This window comes from Carettochelys insculpta, chromosome 3 (genome assembly GCF_033958435.1).
Source record: "Carettochelys insculpta isolate YL-2023 chromosome 3, ASM3395843v1, whole genome shotgun sequence".
NCBI classification, from domain to species: Eukaryota; Metazoa; Chordata; order Testudines; family Carettochelyidae; genus Carettochelys; species Carettochelys insculpta.
In genome coordinates this window covers 178,921,352-178,946,519 of record NC_134139.1, presented here as the reverse complement: position 1 = coordinate 178,946,519, position 25,168 = coordinate 178,921,352, and the positions used below count along the sequence as shown (strand labels likewise).

General features: G+C 43.9%; 1 protein-coding gene across 1 annotated transcript in view; it reads left to right on the top strand.

The window, feature by feature from the left end:
- The first annotated feature begins 1,345 nt into the window (after positions 1-1,345).
- Positions 1,346-25,168, top strand: part of YWHAQ (tyrosine 3-monooxygenase/tryptophan 5-monooxygenase activation protein theta) — a 39,063-nt gene continuing 15,240 nt past the window's right edge. Inside the window, exons 1-2 of the mRNA XM_074991253.1 lie at positions 1,346-1,513; positions 2,846-3,221. Of these exons, the coding sequence (XP_074847354.1) occupies positions 2,928-3,221 (294 nt within the window). The 5' untranslated portion in view covers positions 1,346-1,513; positions 2,846-2,927. The remainder of the gene's footprint in view (positions 1,514-2,845; positions 3,222-25,168) is intronic.

Here is a 25,168-nt window from a genome sequence, read left to right as displayed (position 1 = left end):
CCTTTATCTGTGCACATACTCCCCAGCAACCCCTCCATATCCTCTATTAGTGCACGCTGAACCCACAGCACTCATGCCCCCAGTCATCTTCAGTCAACAGTAGGCTGACAAGATACCCCAATTTTACAGGGACAGCGCCAGTATTTAGGGCTTCTTGTTATACAGGTGAATATTACCTCCCATCACAACCATGTCCCAATTTTTCCACACCATCTGGTCACTCCATCCTACATCTACCCCTCACCATCCATCTTCCAGCTCCCTTCTACCAGGTACACACTCTCCCTGAAGTCCTCACCCCCGCAGCTTCCTTCCATCAGCACATGCACCCCACGATCAACAGCTGGCCTCTAGCTTCCCCCCATCACTGCATTCTCCCTTCAGCAACCACCCCACCTCCCCTCTATCAGTGCACTCTCCTCACAGCAACCAGCCCAGATCCCCTCTGTCACTGCACACTCCCCCACAGCAACCCCCCAAGCTCCCCTCTGTCAATGCACTCTCCCCCCACGGCAACCACCCCACGTCGCCTCTGTCAGCGCACACTCCCCAGCAACCACCCCCAGCTCCCCAGTCAGTGCACACTCCCACACAGCAATCCCCCCGTTCCCCTCTATCAGTGCACACTCCCCCACAGCAAGCAGCCCAACCCCCGTGTTAGTGCACACATACCACACACCAACCCCCAGCTCTTCGTCAGTGCACTCTCCCCCAGCAACCACCCTCAGCTCCCCTCTGTCAGTGCACACTCCAAAGCAACCATCCCCAGCTCCCCCGTCAGTGCACGCTCCCCAGAGCTCCTCTCTATCAGACCACGCTCCCCGCAGCAACCGCCCCCAACTCCCCCAGCAGTGCACACACACCCGAGCAATCACGCCCGGCTCCCGTCACTGCACACTCCCAACAGCAACCACTCCAGATCCCCTCCGTCAGTGCACACTCCCCCGTACGATGCCCTTCCCAGCTCCCACTCCCTCCGCTCTCCGACCTCGCAGTCTCCCTCTCCCCCGCCTCGCCGCAACAGAACGAGCCGCCCCAGGCGCGCCTCCGCGCTGTCTCTCGCTGCGCCCAGACTTGGCGCCCACTGCCAGGTCAGGGCGGGGAAGGGGAAGGAGGGTTGTAGCCGCATCACCACGGTTACAGTGACGTAAGCTCACCCTGGATCTAATTGGAGGAAACCCCGTGGCCCCAGCCGCAGCCCACGGGCCAACCGAGCTTGAGCCCTGCCTATGCCCGCCCCTGTGATGGCGCGCTACGCTCTGATTGGCTAATCGCCCAAGTGAGGCGGGCCCTGGTTTGGAGATGGCGTGGGGATTGGCCGTGTGAGCGCGGTTCTGGCAGGGGGTAGGGTTGCTTGTGCCAACGCCCTTTAGCGCTGGCTCTCGCCTGAGACGGGAGCGGCTCTTTCTCCTCGCCCCAGCCCCGAGCGGAGCGCACCCGATCCTGCGGCGCCAGCCGGCCCGGCCTAGTGGATCGGATCGGATCGGATCGGATCGGATCGGATCGGATCCCGGTGAGTGGGGCTGAGCTCAGCCACGGGAATGAGCAGGGTCGCCGCGTCCTCCATTTTGTGAGCGCGGCACGGACTTGCCGGCCGCGTCAGGGAACAGGCGATGCCGCCAGCGCCGCCGCCATTTCATACCCGGCGGCGCCGCCGGAACACGGCGCTTTCCCCATCGCCCCGGACCCCTGGGTGGCCGCTCCTCCCACCTCCCTAGTCACGGGCCGCGTCCTCCCCCGCAGAGAGCTGCCGAGCCTCGGGAGACGGCCGGGCCGAGCCGGGCCCAAGGCATGGAGTTGCCTCCCCCCGCCCGCTACGGGCTGAGCCTGCAGACCCCACCCACCCTAGCTGAGCGGTCCTGCCCGCCGCGCCACCCAGGAGGATGGGACTCCTCCGTCCCCGCCTTCTCCCCAGGGAGGGAGCCTCGCCGCTCTCGCAGGGAGCTGCGGGCAGGATTTCCCCCGTGCGGGACGTGAAGCCGCCTCTCCCTTTGCCTGTCCCAGGGGACACGGATCGCTCGCACCGGTCCCCTTCCCTTGTTTTAAGGTCTTGCTCCGTGGCCCCTCCTTCGCCGGGGGACAGAAGCTTTCTTGTTGTGTCTTGTCTCGGGGACGCCTCTCCCAGAGCCCGGCTTGGTGTGGGGAGCACGGATTGCTACCCCGTCCTTCCTCTGAGCCACTTCTTAAGGGGCCTTTGTGTCCCTTTTCTCCCCTTGTTCTCTGGGGTAGTTTCATTTTCGTCCCAAGGTCCGTGGTGGTTCTGCTGCCCCATGGCTCCCATCTTCAAAGCAAACCGCTCTGACCTCCGTGCCTAAAGGGAAGGGGTTGGGAATAGTCCCTGGGGGTGGCCCCTTTAGGTTAATAGCTTCTACTCTTCTGTTTCTTCTCTTCCTCGTCTAATTTCTTGACTAACCACAGGCTACAGGTCTCAGCTAGAACACCAGGGGTGAGAGGGAGGAAGGCGGAGGTGGAAACAAAAGCCTTTTTGAGGTGGTGGAGTGCCTTTTTTCACCATCTGGTCTCTAGATTGGGTGCCTGTGGGGAGGGATTGAGTTTTCTGTTTTCCTGTTGTGGTTTTTGGGTTATTAACCTTCAGAAGCCTTGGTGCTGAATGCATTCCCCTGGTAACTAATTCCCTGTGAAATGGGCTGGTTGTGTAGGCCTAGGCTTTACTCCAGGATCACTCTTAGCATGGCATAGTGATGAGAGATACTTTGTGGCCTGTGATGCTTGATTCCTGGGGTGATGCTTAGTTTAGTATCCTCTGAGTTGTGTGTAGGGGCAGAGTCTGGTCTTGTAGCTCTTTGCTCCCAGAGACATGGCTAATCTGTTTCTTATCTGGCAGGTTTTGAGGAGCCTTCTTTGGACTGTGTGACAGCACCGGCCTTGCCTTCTGCCTTGCTGTGCTTTCCCCACTGTTAGCCATCATGGAGAAGACCGAGATGATCCAGAAAGCTAAGCTGGCTGAACAGGCTGAGCGCTATGATGATATGGCCACCTGCATGAAGGCAGTAACCGAACAGGGTGCTGAGTTATCCAACGAGGAGCGCAATCTGCTCTCGGTGGCCTACAAGAACGTAGTAGGGGGGCGGCGCTCTGCCTGGAGGGTCATCTCTAGCATTGAGCAGAAAACAGACACCAATGACAAGAAGATGCAGCTTGTCAAGGACTATCGGGAGAAGGTGGAGTCTGAGCTCCGGTCCATCTGCACCACTGTTCTGGTGAGTTGGGGAACTGGGGATACATTTTGCAACCCTTTGCAAGTGATGTAAAAAGGATCTGTACTTACATTGACTCTTGGGAGTGATACACATAGGTTTGTGCATGGGAGATCTTTGTGCGATGCTTTGGTGAAATGTGTGATAAGCCATTGTATCTGTCTGCTGAAGAATAGAGGGGATGCTTGTAGTGGTGGAGTGGCAAAGGTGATGGTGTGGAGGGGATCGCTATGGAGCACTGCGCTACAGTTATGGGAACTACAGCAGAATTTGAGCTCAAATTCATGGGGGCTGTTGTGTAAGTACACTCATCTATTTGCAGTAATGGGGTTGGAATTAAGAACAAGGAAGCTTCTTTCTTCCTTTTGTGGTTCTTGGTTGATAAAACTTGTAACCATCCAGGTTAACCAGTTGAGCTATCTGAATTTATCTTCTTTTAAGTTCTTGGATGGGTAGTGGTCACTAACTTCTGTGTTACCTCAGGTCAAGAGGGGACTGGTAAGAAGTGAATAACTTTACAGGGTGTCTTGAAATACACATATTTAGTTGTACAGAATATAAAATTTCTTAGGTGAAGACCTTACTATTAAATCTGCAGAAAAATTGGCTTTCTGCACTTGTATGGTAAAAATGCAGTCATTGTAGAATAATGCAAAACTGCAAAAAAATAAGCTTATAAGAGATATTACACATGCATATTCAAGTGTACAGAAGTGTCTGGATTTGTCTGACAGTGCACTAACCTTTTAAATGCTCATAATGGTGTGAAAATACTGCAGTGTGGGCTGAATCTGTCAGTGGTGCAGAAGATGCAGCACCTTATTCCACATGATCAATGAAAGTTCTGGTTTCACAAAGCTAGATGGGCAATGCAGTTGGAAATGAGAAATAATAGTGAATACTTTACTGCCAATATAATGATAAAAGAGCATTTTAGGAGATATTTAATATTTCAGGAATCTTAGGCTAGGAAGAGGTGTTAGCAAGTTTTTACACACAAATTAGTGTTTCTGATTTAACCAGGTAGTAAGACGACTTGTATTTATTGATGCCTCTTGTTTCAGTAGTAACTGCGAAGCAAGTTCAAGCCAAGAATTCTAGCTCATCTGGCAAGGGGGTACACTTTCCTGGGTTGTGTGGAGATGCACATTCCACTGTGTGCTGCCACCTAGAATTTTTATTTTCTGAATTAAAAATATTGGTTACCTATTCTAAGCAGTCTTGCAAATATATATTTGAAACTACCTAGTAAATCAGTGAAAACAGTTTTTTTTTTTCCTTCCTACACTTGAAGTATTTTTCATTTCTTGAAAACTGCCGCAGTTTCAGGCATGGTTAAAGTTTTTTTTTTTTTCAGTGGCATGACTCATAAACCACAGGTTTAGACTGATTCTCATTTCCTGTGACAGAATTCTAATTAGATTTACTGATGCACTGCCAGTGTTTTACCATGGGGCTCCCTCAAACCGTCTGTCCTCTTCCGTGATCCAAGCTAGTTGCCAGTGTATTGGGATTCATATACAGAACCAACCTTTCAGACTTTGAGATTTTTACTCCTTTACTTCCTGTCAAATAGAATTCTCAAGAGGTTTTGTGATAAGTCATCACATCCTGTTTGTTACTTCATCGTAATAGATTCTGTTGTATGTGGTCTAATGGCTCTAGAACTGAATGAGTTTGGGTTGGGGGAGGGCATAGCATTGGCCTGCTAAACCCAGTGTTGTGAGTTCAGTCCTTCAGGAGGCCATTTAGGGGTCTGGGACAAAAAATCTGTCAGTGATGGTGATAAGTCCTGCTGAGAGGGGACCGGATTTGATAATCTCTGAAGGTCCCTTCCAGTTCTATGAGATAGGATATCTTCAAACATTATTAGTCATTTTGACTCTTGTCTATGCTGAAGTTACCCCAGTTTAAACAATTGGTGGGCAGTAACTGTGTGCTAGTGTAATGGCCACAAAAATATTGTTTCTTTCTATCCCATTTTGACTCCACTTGGTCCCTCGGCTCTCATCTTGGGCCTGATTGGCAACTGCTAGCTTTCATTTGCCCCAACATCTGCCAGAAGTAGTGAAGACAGAAACCTGTAAAGCCACTTGCTTTTCCTGTTCCCTGGCATCAGCAAAGACAAAGATGCACAAATCCCTGTAGCGGAGAGAAGGGGGTTCATTATCCGTTTTCACTATTAACTGTGATAGTGGTGCTTTTCCTCCTCTGCAGTTCTACCCCAGTTTCCTCTCCATTACCACCATCTTTCTGCCACTACTCTGTTACGTGAGTCAGCAACAGAAAGATTGAAACTGCCACTATGAAGAATAAATTTCCCATTGTCTGTAGACTCAGTAGGGGGGAAACAAAAAGTACTGTGATGAGCCTTCTTCAGCACATCATGGCTTTTAATCAGATTTCAAAATAACTTGAAGTGAATTGGCTTTCAGAAAAATTAAGTTCCTACTCCGGTGAGTGATAATCTTTGAGCAGTAATTTAAGTACAAAATTTATCTGTAATCTCATCTGTGATGAAGGCAGTCCTGCTTCCAAATTAAATGGAAGGGTACCTTGTCAGTCAGTAGACAGTTATGGCCTGTTTAAAAAGGGTGGATATATTGGGTGCAGTAGATGGCTGCTCTTACTCAGTTGTGTTACTAATAAACCAAAAACAAAAAGCTTTGTCACTGTCTGTGCAGTGCAACTTGCAGGTGTTACATATGTATTTCTAAGCAGTCTTGGCAGTAATTTGCATGCTGCAGTAGAATCTCAGAGTTACAGATACCGGAGTTATGATCTGACCCATCTACCACACACCTCAGCTGGAACTGAAATTATGCAATGAGGCGGCGGCGGCAGCAGCAGCAATGACACCCCATCTCTTCAAAAACTCTAAATACAGGACAACACTATGTTAATCATAAACTACTCTTTTAAAAAAAAAAAAACGACAAAGTAACTGTGCTTATTTCATTTAAATTAAGATGATTAAAAGTATTTTCTTCTTATATAGAGAAGTTTCAAAGCTGTGTTAAATCAGTTTTCACTTGTAAACTTCTGGAAGAACAGTAATGTTCTGTTCAGAGTTACAAATAACCTCAACTCCCGAGGTGTTCATAACCATGAGGTTCTACTGCAGTAAATTAAAATGCTGGAGTCTGCCTTAACTTTTTGCCCTGAAGAGTAATCCAGCTCTCCTGCTTTAATTAAATTAAAAAAAAATTAATATCTACTGAAATACTTCTCGTAACAGAGGGGTAGCCATGTTAGCCTGTATCTTCGCAAAATAAAAAAGCAGTCATGTAGCAGTTTAAAGATTAGAAATATAATTTATTAGGTGATGAGCTTTGGTGGGGCAGACCCACTTTTTCACATCTGGAGATGGTGCTGTACTGGGTATGTTTTTTGTTTTGAAGTACTTTTACTAAGGGACTTTTGTTATCTTTAATTTCACTTTAAATTTATCTGATCTCTTGCAAGCCGTTCAAATACAACTCTATCAGTGGGGACCCAGCTGGTCAAAACTGGATAATTAGGTGTAATTTGTTCTAATTGTGTTTCAAAAGCAGAAGACAAAATTTAAAACAAAATAATCCTGATGAATTGTCACAGATGACAGGGGTTTAGTCCTTCAGGCAAGACAACAGTGATTGAAACAAAAGCATGGCATGGATACCATATGGCTTTGGCAAAAAAAAAAAAAAAAAAAAACATTGAGATTTTGAATGTCATTTGTTGCCCATATGCTGAGAAATTGTCAGTCAAGCTGGTTGAAATGCTTAACTGTTTTGTTAGACAGTGCTGAATGATTAAAACTGTGTGGAATTTTCTAAAGTGATTTGAGAGCTCATGTCACTGGAATGCTTTTGAAGATCTCCCCGATTCCCCTCAGTTCCCCAGACTTGGTGGCTAAGGATTTCAACTTCTATATAACTTATTCTAACTCTAAAATTCATTTTAAATATAATCAAATTCACCATTTCTGCTTTTATGAACATGTTTAAATATAGTGTTAAACTTGCATGGTGTGCTTAAAGCTCTGTGAACGTTGGTGTATGCAAAATCATCCAGTCCATCTAATGGCTATGGTGTTCAGGCTTTTAAAAAGTGGAACTGCTTTCAAATCTGCCACACTATGGCCGTATCTAGCCCCCACCTTTGAAGGGGGCATGGTAATTAGGGTGTTGGGAGATTACTAATGAAGTGCTGCAGTGCATATGCTGCACTTCAATAAGCTAAATCTCCCCCGTGGCAGCTTGGAAGTGTGAAACTTCAAAGGGCTGGCTTGCATGTAGCCAGGGTACTTCAACGTGCCTGAGCGACTTTGAAGTCTCATTACTCAGAATTTGACCATGCCCCTTTCGAAGCTGGGGACAACAGTCTAGACACAGCCCTATGAGAAGCAATTTAAGTGTGGCGTAGCACAGCGTGGGGCTGAGAACCTTTTGATTGCTACTTGTAAGCTACTGAGTTGTCAGAATTACTCTGTCAGTGTGCATTACTCTTCTTTTTTTCAGTACTGAATTTCATATACCATGGTATCCTCCATCTGATGGCCTCTCTGGGTTTTTGAGGCTTCAGGGCTTGTCTACATGTGAAATGCTAGAGAAGTGCAGCTGTGCTGTTGTAATAGTACTTTACCACCTGTCTACACAAGAAGCCTTTGTCGACAGGAGTCACTGTAGGAAAGGATTTCCCAGCAAAACTTCTGTCGAAAGATTGCATCTACGCATAAAGGCAGATCAAAAGAGCAATCTGTTCTGTCAACAGAGAGCAGCCAGATGGCCCAGTCCTCTCTTGACAGAGCGGCTAACCAGAAGGAAGCTCTTCATACTGGGCTGACTGGTGAACTGGAAGCCTTGTCAACAACAGGGCCCCAGAGTGTCTACATGGCTGTTTTGTTGATGGAACACTGTCGAGAGAGGCATTATACCTGAATGGGAAGAGGTATAGTGCAGCCAACTGATGTGCTGGGTTTTGTAGACAAACTGTCAAACAAGCGTATTTTGCATGTAGACACTTTGTGGCCTTTCCGAACAAAAGCCCGGTTTTGCCAGGTAAACACCTCTTGTGTAGATGTAGACCTTGAGAGGTTGTGTGTAGGTCAGAGGAAGAATTCTTCCATTATGTATTGCTGTGTACATCCGTGGTTACTTCAGCTTAATGTTGCTGCTCAGAAGTATGGTGGGTTTTTTTTTGTTTGTTTGTTTGTTTGTTTGTTTGTTTGTTTTTAAACATCCTTGAATGATGTAGCTGGGTTACTTTAACTGCAGCATAAACCAAGCTTCAGTCTTTCGTTCTTACTTAATGTGGCCATCTCCTTTTGCCGTACCATTTGTCCTTTCCAGATCACTAGTGAACATTTTCAACCTTCATAATAAATAACTGTGCAGTTTCATATTACGCATACGATTTATTGTTTTGTCGGTGTCAGCTTCTGATTAATGACAATTTACTTGTGATGGTAGTGATTGTGGTTTCCTTAAGACTTTTATGATGGCCTTTGGGGTTCTAAAGTACCTTGCATAAATGGACAGAATAGTTAGTAACCTTGAAGGCCCTATAATATTAAATCTCCATTTCAAGCAATAATGTGCCTCTGTGACCTTTAATTTTTAATTTAGATGGCCATGCTTAAACATGGTTTTTCTCCCCTGTAAAGAACCGGACTATCCACCTGCTTAAGTGAAGGGCTGCCATTTTTAGCCAACTTACATTCAATGAATTAAGGAAAATCTTACAGGATAGTTACAGAACCTGGAATAGATTTCTGCAGAAGGTTGTGGAATACCTGTCATTGGTAGGGCCGAACCAAATTCCTGGTCATGGAGAAACTTGTCATGGAAGCTTAAATCTGCTCTTCTGTGTGATTTAAATTTTATATTAACCTATACTACACACACATTTCACAAGGAGACTGGTGTTTCAAATTGGCGATCCTTACTTTAAAAGGAGTTCCAGGAGGGTGGGATGACTATTGGAAGGGGGTAGTGCTAGTATTGCCACCTTCTACTTCTATGCTGCTTTTAAAACTGGGCAGTTAAATGTCAGGCCAACGGCAGCTGCTCTCTGACTCAGAAGGCAGCACTCTGCTAGCTGGGGCGGGGGAAGCCAACCTTGTGAGCTTCCCCCAGCTCCTTTTTGGGCCGTGACTCTTACAGCACCATGAAATATCAGATTTCAATAGCTGACATGAAATGCATGGTTTTAAAATCCTCAGATTGAAACTGACTAAAAAGGACTGTGCATTTGGTAGACCTCAAGGCTGCATCTACACGACGCCAGTCTTCATCCCTACTGCCAGCAGCGCTATGCTGATCAGGTTTCTGGAAGTTGCAGATGGCTTGCTATTTGCCTACTTGCCCAGCTAATTAGCATAACTGCACAAGATCTGGCTGTTGGCAGAGGGTGGGTGCTGGCAGTAAACATGCCATGTAGATGTGCCTCTGCTGGCTAAACTTCCCCTTTGTTGCCCGTCCCTTGTCCTCAAATGTGGCATCTCCACACGGCATGTTTACTGCCAGCACCTACCCTCTGCCGACAGCAAACTCTCGCGCAGCTAAGCAAATGGGAAGCCATTTGCAGTTTACGGAAACCTGATTAGCGTAGCTCTGCCGGCAGTGGGACTAAAGACGGCAGCTGTGTAGACATTCCCCAGTGATTTGGGGGTCCTTTAATAACGGGTTAGACAAGTCTCACAGGTATAGTCTTAGTATACTTAGTTACTGGGCAGTTAAAAATCCATTTTTTTTTTAATTATCTGAAAGTACCATTTTAAAATCAGATTATTTAAAATACATTTTTTCTGTTACAATAATATCGCACTGTAAGATATTTATTTTTCATACAAATTAAAAGTATAATCTCTGAACATTTAAATAAAAATAAATGTGTTGAATCCATGAGCCTCAATCAGAAACTTGGATTTAATCCACATATTATACTTTAAAAATAAATTAAATCAAACTTTTATGTAACATAAAAATATGGAGAATTTAAAGTAGAGGTAAAGAGCATTTAACTTTTGAGCACAGTAGTCCTGAGTGAGTAACTTGGGAGACTCTTATTTTGCAAGAGATTTGGACAAGTAGGAGTTTAAGATTGCTTTCACTTAGGTGTATTTGAAAATTTTCTCAGGCTGAATTGAAATTTAGTTTAATTCGGTGACTCTAATCTCTCTGTTAAATAAATTATTTAGTTATACGTGTGAAATGTCTTGATAAGAGAAGTTTAGGTATGCAAAACATTCATTTTAAGTTTCCAAGCAGAGAGTCTGGATTTAAATAAGTTTTAATCAACAGATATTTAAATTCATCTACCCTGCTTGATTCTTTTTCATTGCATGGGCTGGACTACATGAATTTCTTCAGGTATCTTCCAGCTTTATATTTCTGATGGTCTTAGAACTATATCATTAGCTATTAACCACTACTTTAATCTACTTATTAAGAAGCCTAATATCCTGCTTGGAGCTGGCATATCTCCACTGCAATTAATTTTCATAAATTTAAGATGGTTTCTGACTGGGCCTTTCCTAATGAGGGAGCGGGGGTGGAAATATTTCCTCAGGAGTTTCACTTCAGTGACCACTTATGCAAACCCTACTGTAGGATTCTTTTATACATAAAGAAATTTATTTAGTACTAGAGATGTTAATATTGAAATGTGTATGGGGGAGTGCAGTAAAGTGAGTGCATGGTAACGCTTAGCAATGTAAATGTAAATCATTATTTCAGATAGTTTTTTCAGACTGAAGTTATTTACAAGATTATAATCTTGTCATGACACTAAAAGTCTGTCTACTAAAGCCAAGACTTCCTGTCACATTTATTGTTTTAAAATGCTGACTCAGTAATGTGCTAGTTTTTGAAGGAGTTCAATATATTAGCATTATACCAAAGTGACACTTCCAAAACTATACCGTAAGCCCTCAATGTGCGATTTCTAGTTGTGCTTAACTCATATTAGCACCAGTTAAGCAAACCTCAGATCCTGGTCCCCCAGCCCCGATTCAAGCCCCCATGTGGCCTCGGTTCAAACCCCCACCTCATGGCACCGGCTTACCCCCCACCCTGTGAGTGGCTCTAACTCCAGTTCAAACTCCCCTGCCAGCTCAACCTCCCCCCCACCCCACTTCCACCTTGTGCAGCTCTGGTTCAAAACCCTCCCCCGCTGCCCCAGTTCAACCCCCCACCCGGTCCTGGCTCACCTCCCTCCCCCCATGCAGCCCTGGCTCAACTCCCACTCCCCAACCCCAGGACTTACCTTTCAAAGGGAGCTCCCAGTACTCCTGCTGCTTCCCCGGCTGCAGAACATGTGTTCTACCAAGGAAAAAGCTGCCCCCGACTTACACAAAATTCGAGTTGTGTGTGGGAACACGACCCTCATGTAAATTGAGGCTCACTATGTTTTACCCACTACTGTAAAATGAAGGAAGTAGGCCTTTAACTGTCCAGACTCTGTACCATAGCAACAGTAGCAAGTCTCCTGTCATAACTTTCTTATGATTTAAACCAGGGGGCACATAGAGCTTGTGAGTATATAAGAATTTTGTGAAAAATTCTGGGCTATATCGTTTTTGTTAAAACAGGCTTTTGGGCTCTAAACTTACATTGTGATTATCAGTACACTTTTTCTACAGTTTCCTGTCATTCTTATTTTGTTACGAGTTTTGTGTCATACTTTCGTCACTAGTGACTGTTTCTTTCTTTAGCAATAACCATGAGATGTCCTGTGGCACCATATAGACTAACAGATTTATGTTCCATAATATCTGTTAGTTTCTAAGGTGCCACAAGACTTGTTGGTTTTTGCAGATACAGACTAACACAGCTACCCATCTGATACCTATCTAACAATATCAAAACGAAAAAGCAGTCCAGTAGCACTGTAAAGACTAACAAAATAATTTATTAAGTGATGAGCTTTCGTGGGACAGAACCACTTCTTCAGACCATAGCCATACCGAACAGACTCAATATTTAAGGCACAGAGAACCAAAAATAGTAATCAAAGTTGACAAATCACAAAAATATTATCAAGGTGAGCAAATCAAAGAGCAGAGGGGCAGAAGAGGGGAGGGAGTCAAGAATTAGATAAAGCCAAGTATGCAGAAGAGCTCCTATAAAGAGCTAGACAATTCCCATCCTGGTTCAAACCATGTGTTGTGTCAAATTTGAATAGAAGAGAGTTCAGCAGCCTCTTTCCAAACTGTTGTGAAAACTTCAGTAAAATGCATACTTTCAGGTCATTAACAGAAAGGCCCACTCCATTGAAGTGCTGACTGACAGGTTTGTGAATCTGGAGTGTTTTTATGTCTGTTTTATGCCCATTAATTCTTTGTCTGAGAGAGTTTGAAGTCTGTCCAATATACAAAGCGTTGTTGGCACATGATGGCGCACGTGATGTTAGTTGAGGAACATGAGAATGTGCCCGTGATTCTGTGAATAACCTGGTTAGGTCCAGTGATGGTATCTCCAGAATAGATATGTGGACAAAGTTGGCAATGGGCCTTGTTGCAAGGAAAACTTCCAGGATTGGTGTTTCTGCTGCATAGACTGTGGCTGTTGGTGAGAATCCTCATAAGGTTGGGAGGTTACCTGTAGGAGAGAAAAGGCCTGTCACCTAGGGCCTTCTGGAGTGTGGCATCCTGATGAAGGATAGGTTGTAGATCTTTAATTATGTGTTGCAGTGGTTTGAGTGGGGGGCTGTAGGTAATGACCAGTGGTGTTCTGTTCTTGGCCTTTTTGGGGCCTGTCTTAGAATAGCTGGTCTCTGGGTATTCGTCTGGCCCCGTCGATTTTGTTTTTTTGTTTCTCCTGGTGGGTAATTCAGGTTTATGAATACTTGGTAGAGATCTTGTAGTTTTTGGTCTCTGTCAGTAGGATCAGGGCAAATGCGATTGTACTTAAGGGCTTGACTGTAAACGATGGATCTAGTTGTGTGTGCAGGATGGAAGCTAGAAGTGTGTAGGTAAGTATAGCGATCAGTGGGTTTCCAGTAGAGTGTGGTACCGATCAGGCCATCCTTGATTTTTACTGTAATGTCTAGGAAATTGTATCTCTCACATGGAGTTGTCGAGGTGTAAGTTGATGATGGGGTGCAGATTGTTAAAGTATCTGTGGAATTCTTCTAGAGTCTCTATACCATGGGTCCAAATCATAAAATGTCATCAATGTATGGTAAGTAGAGGAGCGGTAACGGGGGACGAGAGCTGAGGAATTGTTGTTCCAGGTCAGCCATAAATATATTAGCAAATTGTAGGGCCATGCGGGTGCCCATAGCAGTTCCACTAATCTGGAGGTATAAATTGTCCCCAAATCGGAAATAATTGTGGGTGAGAACAAAATTACAGAGGTCGGACACCAGATCGGCTGTGGTGACATCAGGGATGGTATTCCTGATCACTTGCAATTCGTGTTTGTGTGGACTATTGGTGTACAGAGCCTCTACATCCATGGTAGCAAGGACGGTGTCATCAGGAACTTTTCCAATGTTTTGTAATTTCCTCAGGAAGTCAGTGGTATCTCGGAAATAGCTGGGAGTGTTGGTGGCATAGGGTTTGAGGAGGGAGTCCACGTAACTGGATAGTCTAGTGATAAGGGTGCCAATACTCGAAATGATAGGGTGTCCGGGTTTTCCAGGCTTGTGGGTTTTTGGGAAGTAAATAGAATAATCCAGGTTGGGGGTCAGATGGTGTGTCTGAGTGAGTAAATTCCCGAGTAGCAGCAGGGAGTTCCTTAAGTAGTTGTTGTAATTTCTTTTGGAATTCCAAAGAGGGATCAGCAGAGAGACATCTGTAAAATTTGTTGTTGGAGAGTTGTCCGGCTGTCTCCTGTTTATGGTCTGACTTATTCATGATGACAACAGCGCCCTCTTTGTCAGCTGGTTTGATTATAATGTCTGGGTTATTTTTGAGACTCTGGACAGCATAGCATTCAGCATAGTTGAGATTGTGTCTAATTTGTTTGTATATAATGTCAGTCTGAGCACAGTTGCGGAAGCATTGTACGTAGAAATCCAGACTTTCACTACCACCGTCAGGGGGAGTCCACATAGAGTAGTTCTTCTTTTGGTATTGGTGGGGGGGGGGTTGAGAGAGTTACTGTTGCTCATAGGTGTGCTGGAAGAATTCCTTTAGACAGAGGTGGCGAAAGAAGTCTTCAAGGTCACCATAGAATTGCATTAAGTTTGTGGAGGAAGTGGGGCAGAAGGAAGGACCCCGGGATAAGAGACTCTTCTGCTGGGCTGAGCTGGTAGCTGGAAAGGTTAACCATATTGATAGTTGAGCTGTAGTATCATGAAGTATGGAGTAATTTAGAAAATTGGTCTTTTTTTTTGTAGGAAGTGGAAGTGTGTTTTATAAATTTGTCTAGTACAAGTAAAGCCTTGTTCTGTGGGATTGTTGATGAGAATTTCAAGTTCAGAGAATTCGTTTTTAATCATCTTTTGTTTATTGTAAACACACTCCTGATTCACAAACCTGTCAGCCAACACTTTAATGGAGTGGACCATTCTGTTAATGACCTGAAAGTTTGCATTTTACTGAAGAGGAATTTTCACAACAGTTTGGAAAGAGGCTGCTGAACTCTTCTATGTTCAATTTGACACATTAACATGTGGTTTGAATCAGGATGGGAATTTTCTAGCTCATTATAGGGGCTCTTATTCATACTTGACTTTATCTAATTCTTGACTCCCTCCCCGCTTCTGCCCCTCTGCTCTCTGATTTTGCTCAACTTGATGATGATTTTCTGATTTGTCAACCTTGATTACTACTTTTGGTTCTCTGTTCCTTAAATATTGAGTCTCTTCTGGTATGGCTATGATCTGAAGAAGTGGGTCTGTCCAACAAAAGCTCATCACCTAATAAATTATTTTGTTAGCCTTTAAAGTGCTACTGGATTGCTTTTTTGTTTTGATAGTATATTGACTAGCATGGTTGTGTCTCTCTCTCACAAATAAAAATGTAGGTTCAGAAACATTGCTCAAGATAATGAAGTTGCAGGGGGAGGGTGTAGAGTTGGTAAAGATGCTTAAGCCTTTGTAGACCAATTGAGTTGACATTAGCCTTGTGTAGAAACTTATTTTAGTGTGAGTAACTTTATTTGGTTTAATTTAAATTGCTTGGGAATTGGCTTAAAAAGATGGTTTCACAGGGTCTTTTGCACTAGTTAATCTAAATTGGCTTTAAACTGCACCTTTAGTTAAAATGATGCAACTTTAATGTGGGCTAAAGGCTTAGTTAATAGCTCTGACAGACTATCCATTACTTGGGTGAAGACATAAGAGGTTTCTTCAGCTGTTGAGGACTAGAAACAGATTTTTGGAATGAGGAAGTTAGATTTCTATGCTCCTGTAAGACCCCAGGAGTGTAGGCCCCAGACATATGCCTACTGTTCAAACATGCCTTGAGATCGCCTCATGAAAGATATTAAATAGAGCCAGCTGAAAAATTGTAAATGATCAACAGCTGAAAAGGTTTCTTTACAAGGTGGGCTTACTATGTAAATTGACTTCAAGTGGTGGAAGACCAATCACTTAAGTTCTTCAAAAACACATTTATACTAATAGAGGGGAAGCCATGCTAGTCTATACACTATCAAAACAAAAAGCAGTCCAGTAGCACTTTAAAGACTAGCAAAATGGTTTATTAGGTGAGCTTTCATGGGACAGACCCACTTCTTCAGACCATAGCCAGACCAGAACAGACTCAATATTTAAGGCACAGAGAACCAAAAACAGTAAGCAAGGAGGACAAATCAGAAAAAGATAATCAAGGTGAGCAAATCAGAGAGTGGAGGGGTGGGGGGGAAGGTCAAGAATTAGATTGAGCCAAGTATGCAGACAAGCCGCTTGATTATCTTTTTCTGATTTGTCCTCCTTGTTTACTGTTTTTGGTTCTCTGTGCCTTAAATATTGAGTCTGTTCTGGTCTGGCTATGGTCTGAAGAAGTGGGTCTGTCCCACGAAAGCTCACCTAATAAAACATTTATACTAGTTTTTGAAAATCATTTCTGTATTGGCAGGGAGAAACTGTTTTCTGGAGGCCAGTTCCATATATTTGCTATGGTTTGCAGTGCATTTTCCATTTTTTGTGTGATAAATTTTATGGTAGGGAGAGCTTGTACAATAGAACTTCAGTTAAGAACTGATCTGTCAACCACAGACCTAATTTGGAACTGAAAGTATGAAATCAGGCAGCAGCAGAGCATCCTAACCCTCCCCCCACAAAGAAAAAAAAAGTGCTGTGTGGAAAAAAAACTGCTAAAAATGAAAGCTGACCAAAAAAATTGAAATAAGGAAACAGTTCTTGATTCATTTAAATTGATATTTAAAAACAGCATTATTCTTCTGCGTATTAAACTTTCAAAGCTGTATGATGTCAATGTTCATTCTGTGAACTTTGAAAGAAGAACCATAATATTTTGTTCAAGGTTACAAATAGCCTTAATTTTCAATGTAGAGTAAGCCCTCGATTTTACAGTCCCCAATTTAGTGGACTTCAGGAGTAGGGCATGTACACGGGCAGACTGGCACTTGTGTAACCCTGGCACCCTGGTGGGACAGCTGGCACAGGGGGTCCTACTGCACAGCAGAGTCCAGTGGCGCTTGCAGCAGCTGTGCTGAGTGGCAGGGTTTTTTTTGGGGGGGCGGGGGGCAGGGACTGGGACTGGGGGAGTCTGGCAGGGGAGAGTGGCCAACGAACCCTTTCATGTAACAGACTTTTGGGATAGCAGACTCTCCTCCCACCTATTAGTCTGTTAAATTGAGGGTTTACTGTATTATTTCTGAAGTTCTACTTGATTAACAAAGAAGTTCTGCTTTTTTGGTTTACGTCATGGGTGTCCAACCTTTTGGCTTGCCTGGGCCCCATTGAGTGAAGAGGAATTATCTTGGGCCGCGTACAAAATATATAATATAGTTAATGTATATAAATCACATAATAATGTTAAAAGTTTACGATCTTGCAGGGCCGCATGCGGCCCGCAGGCTGGACGTGCCTGGTTTACATGGATGTTCTGGGACCATAGTTTTTTCTTGTATTTGTAAGAAAAATGTAACCAGTATCTCATTCAGAATCGTCTTGGCTAGTAGGAATAGTGTGGCCAGACACAGTGCAACGAAAGCTAGTGCATGCGCTTAAGTGCAATTCCATATATTTAGTCTTTGGCCAATCCTGAGCACTGGCCGCCAGTTCTTAAAACTATGTAGGCAAGCATTCAGAATCAAAATGCAGAAGATAAATTATTTCATCATACCTATTTCCATGCCATTTAGGAAAGTTTTTTTTTTGCAACTCCATGCATCTGAGGATGTGGGTCTTTGCCCACAAAAGCTTATGCTCCAATAAATCTGTTAGTCTATAAGGTGCCACAGGACTTCTTGTTCTTGGTTATGATAGTCCTGCAGCCAACTGAGCTCAAGGAGGATAGTCTAGATTGTAATTAAAGGTCTTGCCTCTTCTGGAGTTCTGTTATAGAAGGTAAAATAATCCTTATTGACTAGGACCAGGTTGATTTTCTGCTCTACTGGAAAAGTCTGTGACGACTAAAATGCATCAGTCCATAATGAGCTGTGTTCATGGACTACAAGATACTTGGCTGAAGGAGGCTGTTGGTGTTCAGACATGTGGTAGCAGGACAGGAAAATGCAGTCACCCATGAATACAAGCATACCTACAAGAGTTCTAAATCCACATTGATAAATGTCCAGTGAAACTAAAACAACTTAGCAACTTTTAACTACTGTTGGTATTGTCTTTTGAAGCTAATTTTGAATGGGTGAGTTGGCATAAGAAAGCTACTTCAGCAGCTTCTGTAGCTTCCCTTTTTACAGTAGTCTCTCAAGTTATGTCTTGGTTTCAAAATAAGATCACTAAAATCTGCTCTATTCAGGTGGAAAAGATTGCAGAAATTGAAATCTTGCTTTTGAGTAGGATCTGTATTGACAAGAGTGATCACTGTCCTAATCTTTCTCTGACTTGGCTGTTTCTAGTGAATTCTTTTCAAGTTCAGATGAAAAAAGCCCTATATTGTGTGCCTAGGTATAAAAAACTAGTATTTCGGGTTTAGCCATATTGTACTTACTGGATTTCAACCTTTAGTAGCCTTGAACTGCTTTCTACAAAATATCCTACTTGCCTAAAATGATGTTTCTTACAAGTCAAATTTGAAGATGGTGGTAATACTGTCATACCCCGAGATAAGCCCATTTGAGTTATGAGAATTCGACTTCAGAAGGAGTTTCCTTTAATACCCCTACTTCAGCTTACAAGGCATTTCTTAGTTACGAGGACTGATCTGGAGACTGGCGGCTCTGGTAGGGAAGCACTGAGGGGATGGAGTCGGCTGCATTGGTCTTGACGAAGAGGCCATGCGGGGGGCGGCAGCGCCCTGTGGGAGGACAGCAGTCTGGTGCGGGGAGGTAGACTCATCCGAGTCCCGGCTGTAGATCGTGCTGTTCTGTGAGACATGGATGCTGGGTGTGCAGCCCATCCCGGCCCTGCCGTGCCGCTCACCCCCTGGGCAGGTAGGGGTCGCTGCTGCCTGCCCTGTGCAGCTGTGCCTCGGGCACTGCTTGCTGTCTGTGATGTTCCCTCCCATTTAGTGCCTGGCTCACCTGCTGTTGCTGCCAGCAGGGCCTCTCCACCACGCAGCCCCACACAAGTGAGGCATTGCCCCTCACCAGCCGGGGGCCCCCTGTGCCTCTCTAGCTCCCCGTGCGGCTAGCCCCTGGCAGTGCCCCCCTCCCTGCTTAACCTAAGCTGCGCTCAGGCCGGGCTGCCTCCCCGTGCTCTGCTCTGCCATGCCCGCCCCCTTGCACTGGATTTACTGGGATTTGGTGGTGTTTTAGCATAAATGGGTGTAAATTTTGGGGCTCAGGAACGCATAAAATTTTTCCCATTGAAATTAATGGTAATTACATTTTTGACTTACAAGAATTCACCCGAAGAGGGGTTTTTCAGGAACGAATTACCCTCATAAGGCGGGGGAAGACTATCTCAGTCAATGCAAGTAACTTAAATGGCACTTCAACATGAGTGTTGAAGCCAGGAGTGGGGAACCCTGGCCCGTGGGCCAGATCCAGCACCCAACCCACAGTACGCTGGGGAATGTGAAGCCCCAAACCTCACCAGCCAGAGTCAGGCAAGCTGGGACAGGCTTACAGGCCCTGCCTGGTGGGGCAGGTTGTGGCTCTGTGCACTACCCTACCCCTCCTCCCCTGTCCCGTGGCTGTGGGGGAATGACAGTGCAGTGCTGCATGGAAAGGCTGTTCTCTCCCCTTCACCCCTGCCACACTAGTCTGGTCAGAATTTCATCCAGTCAAAGCTGGGGAGGGGCAGTGCCTGGGAGCAGCCGGGGAAAAGCCTTTCCATGCAGTGTTCCCCCCCACAGCAGGGAGAGGGGATGGCACACAGACATAAGCCCTCCCCAGACTGCACATCTCCAGACCACTGTTGAGACCCCTAAGCCTGTTCCTGCACCCTTCCTCAGGGCCAGTTCCCTTCCCCAACCCCCGCATGCCAGCCCCCTCCTGCACTCTCTTTCCCAGCCAGACCACCCCTGCATCCTCCCTCCTGGTCAGACCGTGCTTCCCCCCGCCACTCAGACCCCCCCCTCCTGCACACTGAACCTCTTTGCCCTTAAATTTATTCCACAAGTGGATGGAAACATTGCCCTTGACCAACAAAGTGCTGGTGTGGACAGTACTTTTTCGGTGAGAGAGCTCACTCCCAATCCTAATATGGAATGTTGGGGTGCTCCACTAATAAGATGTAACTTACTGCGCTGCAAAATTAACATTTATTTCAAGTTGTTTCTGCCTCTTAGCCAGTTTTTAGTTGGTTGCAATATTTTCCCTCCCTGGGGAGAAGTCCTAAGAACTTGTACTCTGTGGTCTGGGAGAATGCTGAACGCGGTATGCGCATCCATTACTCCTGCACTTCCTTTTTGATTGTAATGACAAATACAAATGTATCACAACTTCTCTTTATACACTTGGTGATAATTGCCATTGTTGAACTGCAGTGAAGGAAGCAATAAACACAGGATTTGTGGTAATCTATTCATTGTTTTCACCAAATCAGGGAAGTATCAGTCTTCACTCTTATGTAAATAAACCTATATTCAATGCAGGATTTTTCTAAGCAGCAACTTAAATGTGGTTTATAACTTTCCAGGAAGATTTTTCTCAAGCACATATTTAAGAGCAAGTAATACAGAAAGTAGCTTTCTCTCTGTTACGTTGAACAATGCTGTATTATACAACTAATTTGCCAGCATGGGTAGTTCACGAAACGTTGAATTCAGTATCGCTGAATTCTACAACGGTTTGTTTTGTTTGACTTTGCCAATAGGCAAAAGTGAAGTTTTTAATCTTATTGCTAACATATATACATAATTGAGGAACTATAGTGTAAAACATCATTTGTAGCTGCTTCATGAGTTTAGATATAAAATAAACAGCTTATATAGTAGTTGAAATTTAATACATTAGCTAAATTTTGCAAACTTAATAGATGCTTTTATGCTAATGAACCTGTTAGCGCAAATGAATTAGGATCTAATATGGAAAGAAGCAAGTTAATTTTATATTATAGTCTGTGACTGAAGAGGTGTGTATTAAGTATTTACTTGAGGCAATACAAAGATGGTCGGTAAAATATGACTCTCGTGTAGCAATTGGTGGATGCCAAATCAGTCATTGTTTGGGGTCGAATAAGTGTTTAGTTACACCTCCATTTCTGCCCATAGCAATTACATTTGCAAGTTACTCAATTTTTGAGATTTTTACTACATTTGACTCTGATTACTTTTTCATGGAGTGTAAGTTGTAATTTTGGACATTTTTATGGTAAATATTAATCACTGTACTGGAAATGTATGGGAGTGGTGATTGTGACAGGAAAACTGTGAGCAAGATTTAGTGGAAGCAAAAATTTGGACAGAAAACTGAATGAAAATTGGGAGGTCTTAAAGCAAGAGAGGGGGCACCTTTAAAATCTGTCTGCTCGGGTAAAATGAAGAAAGCAATTAGAAATAAAGGCACATAAGAGGAAATCAGTAATTACTGATTTGTGTCTGTTACTGTGAATTGCTTTAGCTTGTATCAGTTTTTGTATCAACAGTATCAAAATTGTATCAGTTTTCTGCAATTAAGGATAATCACTTTTTTTCCCCCCTCTATTGCAAATTCTCCCCCAGCCCTGCATGTCTGGGGATCCTTAGTAACAGCACAAAAAAAGCGGTGAGGGTAATTCATGTTTGGCCACCCTCAGTGCACTAAAGTTTCTGTATGTGTAGGGCAAAAGACAATGGTATCCCCCTATTAGAAGATGGAGATTTGTTTTTCTGCATCACTAACAATTTTACTATCATTTAATAATTCCTTTCTGTATTTGGAAAGAAACAGGATTAGGGATTCAGATTGAGGGTGAAAGAGTATCCAATCTGCTAGTAACATAAGAGGTTGTTAAGACATCAATCAATTATAAACCTTAAAATTGGCAGGCTTGAATAACTTTCATCAAGGATACCTAAGAGTTCTCTGAGAGGAATTTAATGGCTTTTTATTTTGAAGAAATAATTAATAATCATGGAATATCAGGGAAATTTAGACTGGCTAACATTGTACCAGTATTAAGAGGTTAAGCCTGACTGATTCCTAGGTAGGGTTAAGATGGTTAACATGACATCAGTCCTCGGCAAAATAATAGAATAGTTCAGTTGATTTGAATTATATTCCTTCTCTGTGAAGTATTATAGAAAAATGATTTTTTTGTCAAACCTGTAAGTTTGGTTGATAAGGCAACTGTGTAAATATGATAAACTTGGTACAGCATAACATTCTGATTCTTGACAGATACCAGCTCTTCATTCATTTAAGACTTCAAAAATAGTCTGAAAAGTCATCAAATCAGGTCTGTTTCCAGTGAGGATTGACACTGCTAATCAAAATTTTCATTAGTGATTGAGGAAGTAAATATAAAATCACTGCTGCTCAACTTTGAGGAAGATACACATTTGCATAGTAAATGACAAGACAGACACAGATCTAGATCCTTTGGTAAACTGGGCTCATACAAACTATACGTTTTGGTACAGCCACATTTAAGCCCATACATCTGGGAACAAGGAATCCAGGCCATACATACTGGCTACATCTACATTAAAAGCATCTGTCTACAGAAATTATTGTCCAAAGAGATGTTCCAAAAAAAACTTGTGAACCAATTATGTCTACACATAAAAGCAGGTCATCTTTTCACCCACTCTGTCAACAGAAGGGCACCCTAGAGCATCTACACAGCATTTTTGTTGACAGTTTCTGTTGACAAAACACTTTAAGGGTACGTGCTCCGAGTTTTGTTGACAAAACCGTCTAGTGTAGATTTAGCCACAGAGTTGGAGATTATCCTTGTCAGTCACTGCTTTCTTGGACATAAGGGTTCTATTGTACAAGCAAGTCAACTTGAATTCCCAATGCAATTCTTTGGCGGGGGAGGGCTAATATGACCTTAGTATGTGTAAAAGGAAATAATAAGTGAGACTTAAGGAGATGATTTTCACTTCTGTTCATGGAACTAGAGAGACAGATAGTGGAATAGAATGTGCAGTTCAAATAGCCACACAAAAGTGGGGGGACTTGGGGAGCAGAAAACCAGAACATTGAGAAAATGCCTTGCGGTAAGACTTTAGGAGTTCAGTCACTTCAGTTTGCCAGGAGACTGAGGTGACTTGATTATAGTGTCTCTAGAACAGCGGTTCCCAATGTTTTCCGGACAGGGACCCATTTTGACAATTCAGGAAGACTTGGTGACCCAAGGCAATTCAAAAATGGGGGAAGGAGAGGGGCAGTGCTATAACTAGCTAAGTTTGCACATGAGGCAAGAATATAAAATTGTGCCCCCTCATGTTTATATAATCATAGGCAAGGGGAAAATATATAAACAATAATAAAATAATAGAACTACTTTTATTATAGTTGATCTGTGTTGTGGTGGGGAAAAGACCCTCAACCCCAAATTGTTCTGCTCCACTCTCCCAGCTTAAACCCCGCACTCAGAGGCTGGAGGGGTTGTGGGGGGTCACACTCAAGGGCTAGGGAGATTGGAGGGCTGGGAGGTGTCACACACACTTTGGGGGGCTGGGCAGGTCTCACTCAGGCTGGGGGTTCACACTCATGAGTTGGGGGGCCTAGGGGTCATACTGGGGGACTGGGATGATCACACTGAGGGGCTGGGGAGTCGCATTCAAGGGCTGGGGAGTTGCGGGGCTTTGGGGGTCACAGTCGGGGCTAAGGGCTGGAAGGATCACACCTGGGCTTGCAGGGAGTCACAGTCAGGAGCTGGGCGGGGGGTCACGGGCTGGGGAGGCAGGAGGGTCACACTGAGGGGCTGGGAGGGTCACGGTCAGGCTGGGAGATGGGGGTCACACTTGGGCTGGAAAGAGACAAACAAAAAAGAGCTGACGGATCAGCTGCATAGAACAGAAGAGGGGCAAAAGGAGGGAAGGTAGGCGGGACAGAAATTACATAGTGAAACAGTTTAAGTGGCCTGTCTGGGATAGCTATGAATATCAAAGGTCTTTGTAATGCATAATTTCTTCTCTGTTGAGAGACAGAGCTGCTGGATGTAGCAGTGTTAAGGAGCTGCAAATGCCTACTTTAAGATCATTTGCAGCTCAGAGCTGCTGAGGACTCAACAAATCTAAGGGTCCTGACCCATAGGTTGGAAATCCCTGTTCTAGAAGGTGGGGAGAAGTTGAGATATGGGTACTAAAGGGATCTTTAGTCTGCCAGGGAAACACATGATGAAAAATTAATGGCTGAAGTTAAAGCCAGGCAGTGTGTGCCTTGCTTTTAATATTTAATTTAACAGTGAAAGTGATGAGTCATTGGAATGGTGGTGGGTTCTCCGTCTCAGTCACTTGCTGCCATTGTGAAAGATATACTTAGCCAACTGCAAGTTGTGTTCAGTATGGGATAACTAGATGAAATTTAGTGGCCTCCTCTGTAAAAGAGAGCAAACTATCCTATGGCTACTCCTGGTCTTAAATTCTCTGAATTGATAAGTAATGTCATTGTCAAATGAAGTTTGCATGATGCATATATACATTAGAACATCTGCAAATTGCTCCAGTGTTTGTTAATTCAGTTGAGATTACTAAGGTGGTTCATGTAGTAACAGAGAGGAAGCCGTGCTAGTCTAGATACTATCAAAACAAAAAGCAGTCAAGTAGCACTTTAAAGACTAGCAAAATAGTTTATTAGGTGAGCTTTCATGGGACAGACCCACTTCTTCAGACCATAGCCAGACCAGACCAGACTCAATATTTAAGACACAGAGAACCAAAAACAGTAAGCAAGGAGGACAAATCAGAAAAAGATAATCAAGGTGAGCAAATCAGAGAGAGTGGAGGAGTAGGGGGGAAGATCAAGAATTAGATTGAGTTAAGTATGCAGACAAGCCCCTATAGTGACCAAGGAAGTTCCCATCCCGATTCAAACCATGTGTTAATGTTCCGAATTTGAATATAAATGTCAATTCGTCCGATTCTCTTTCAACAGAGGAGCGATTAATGTCTTTTCAGTAACACACATACCTTGAGGTTGTTGACAGAATGGCCCATTCCATTAAAATGTTGACTAACTGGTTTGTGGATCTGAAGTGTTCTGATGTCTGTTTGTGCCCGTTGACCCTTTGTCTAAGAGAGTTAGAAGTCTGTCCAATATACAAAGCATCTGGGCATTGTTGACACATGATGGCATATATGATGTTAGTAGAGGAGCATGAGAAAGTGCCTGTGATTCTGTGAGTAACCTGGTTAGGTCCAGTGATGGTATTTCCAGAGAAGATATGTGGACAAAGCTGGCAGCGGGCTTTGTTGCAGGGAAAAGTTCCAGGACTGGTGTTCCTGGGGTATAGACTGTGGCTGTTAGTAAGGATCCTCATGAGGTTGGGAG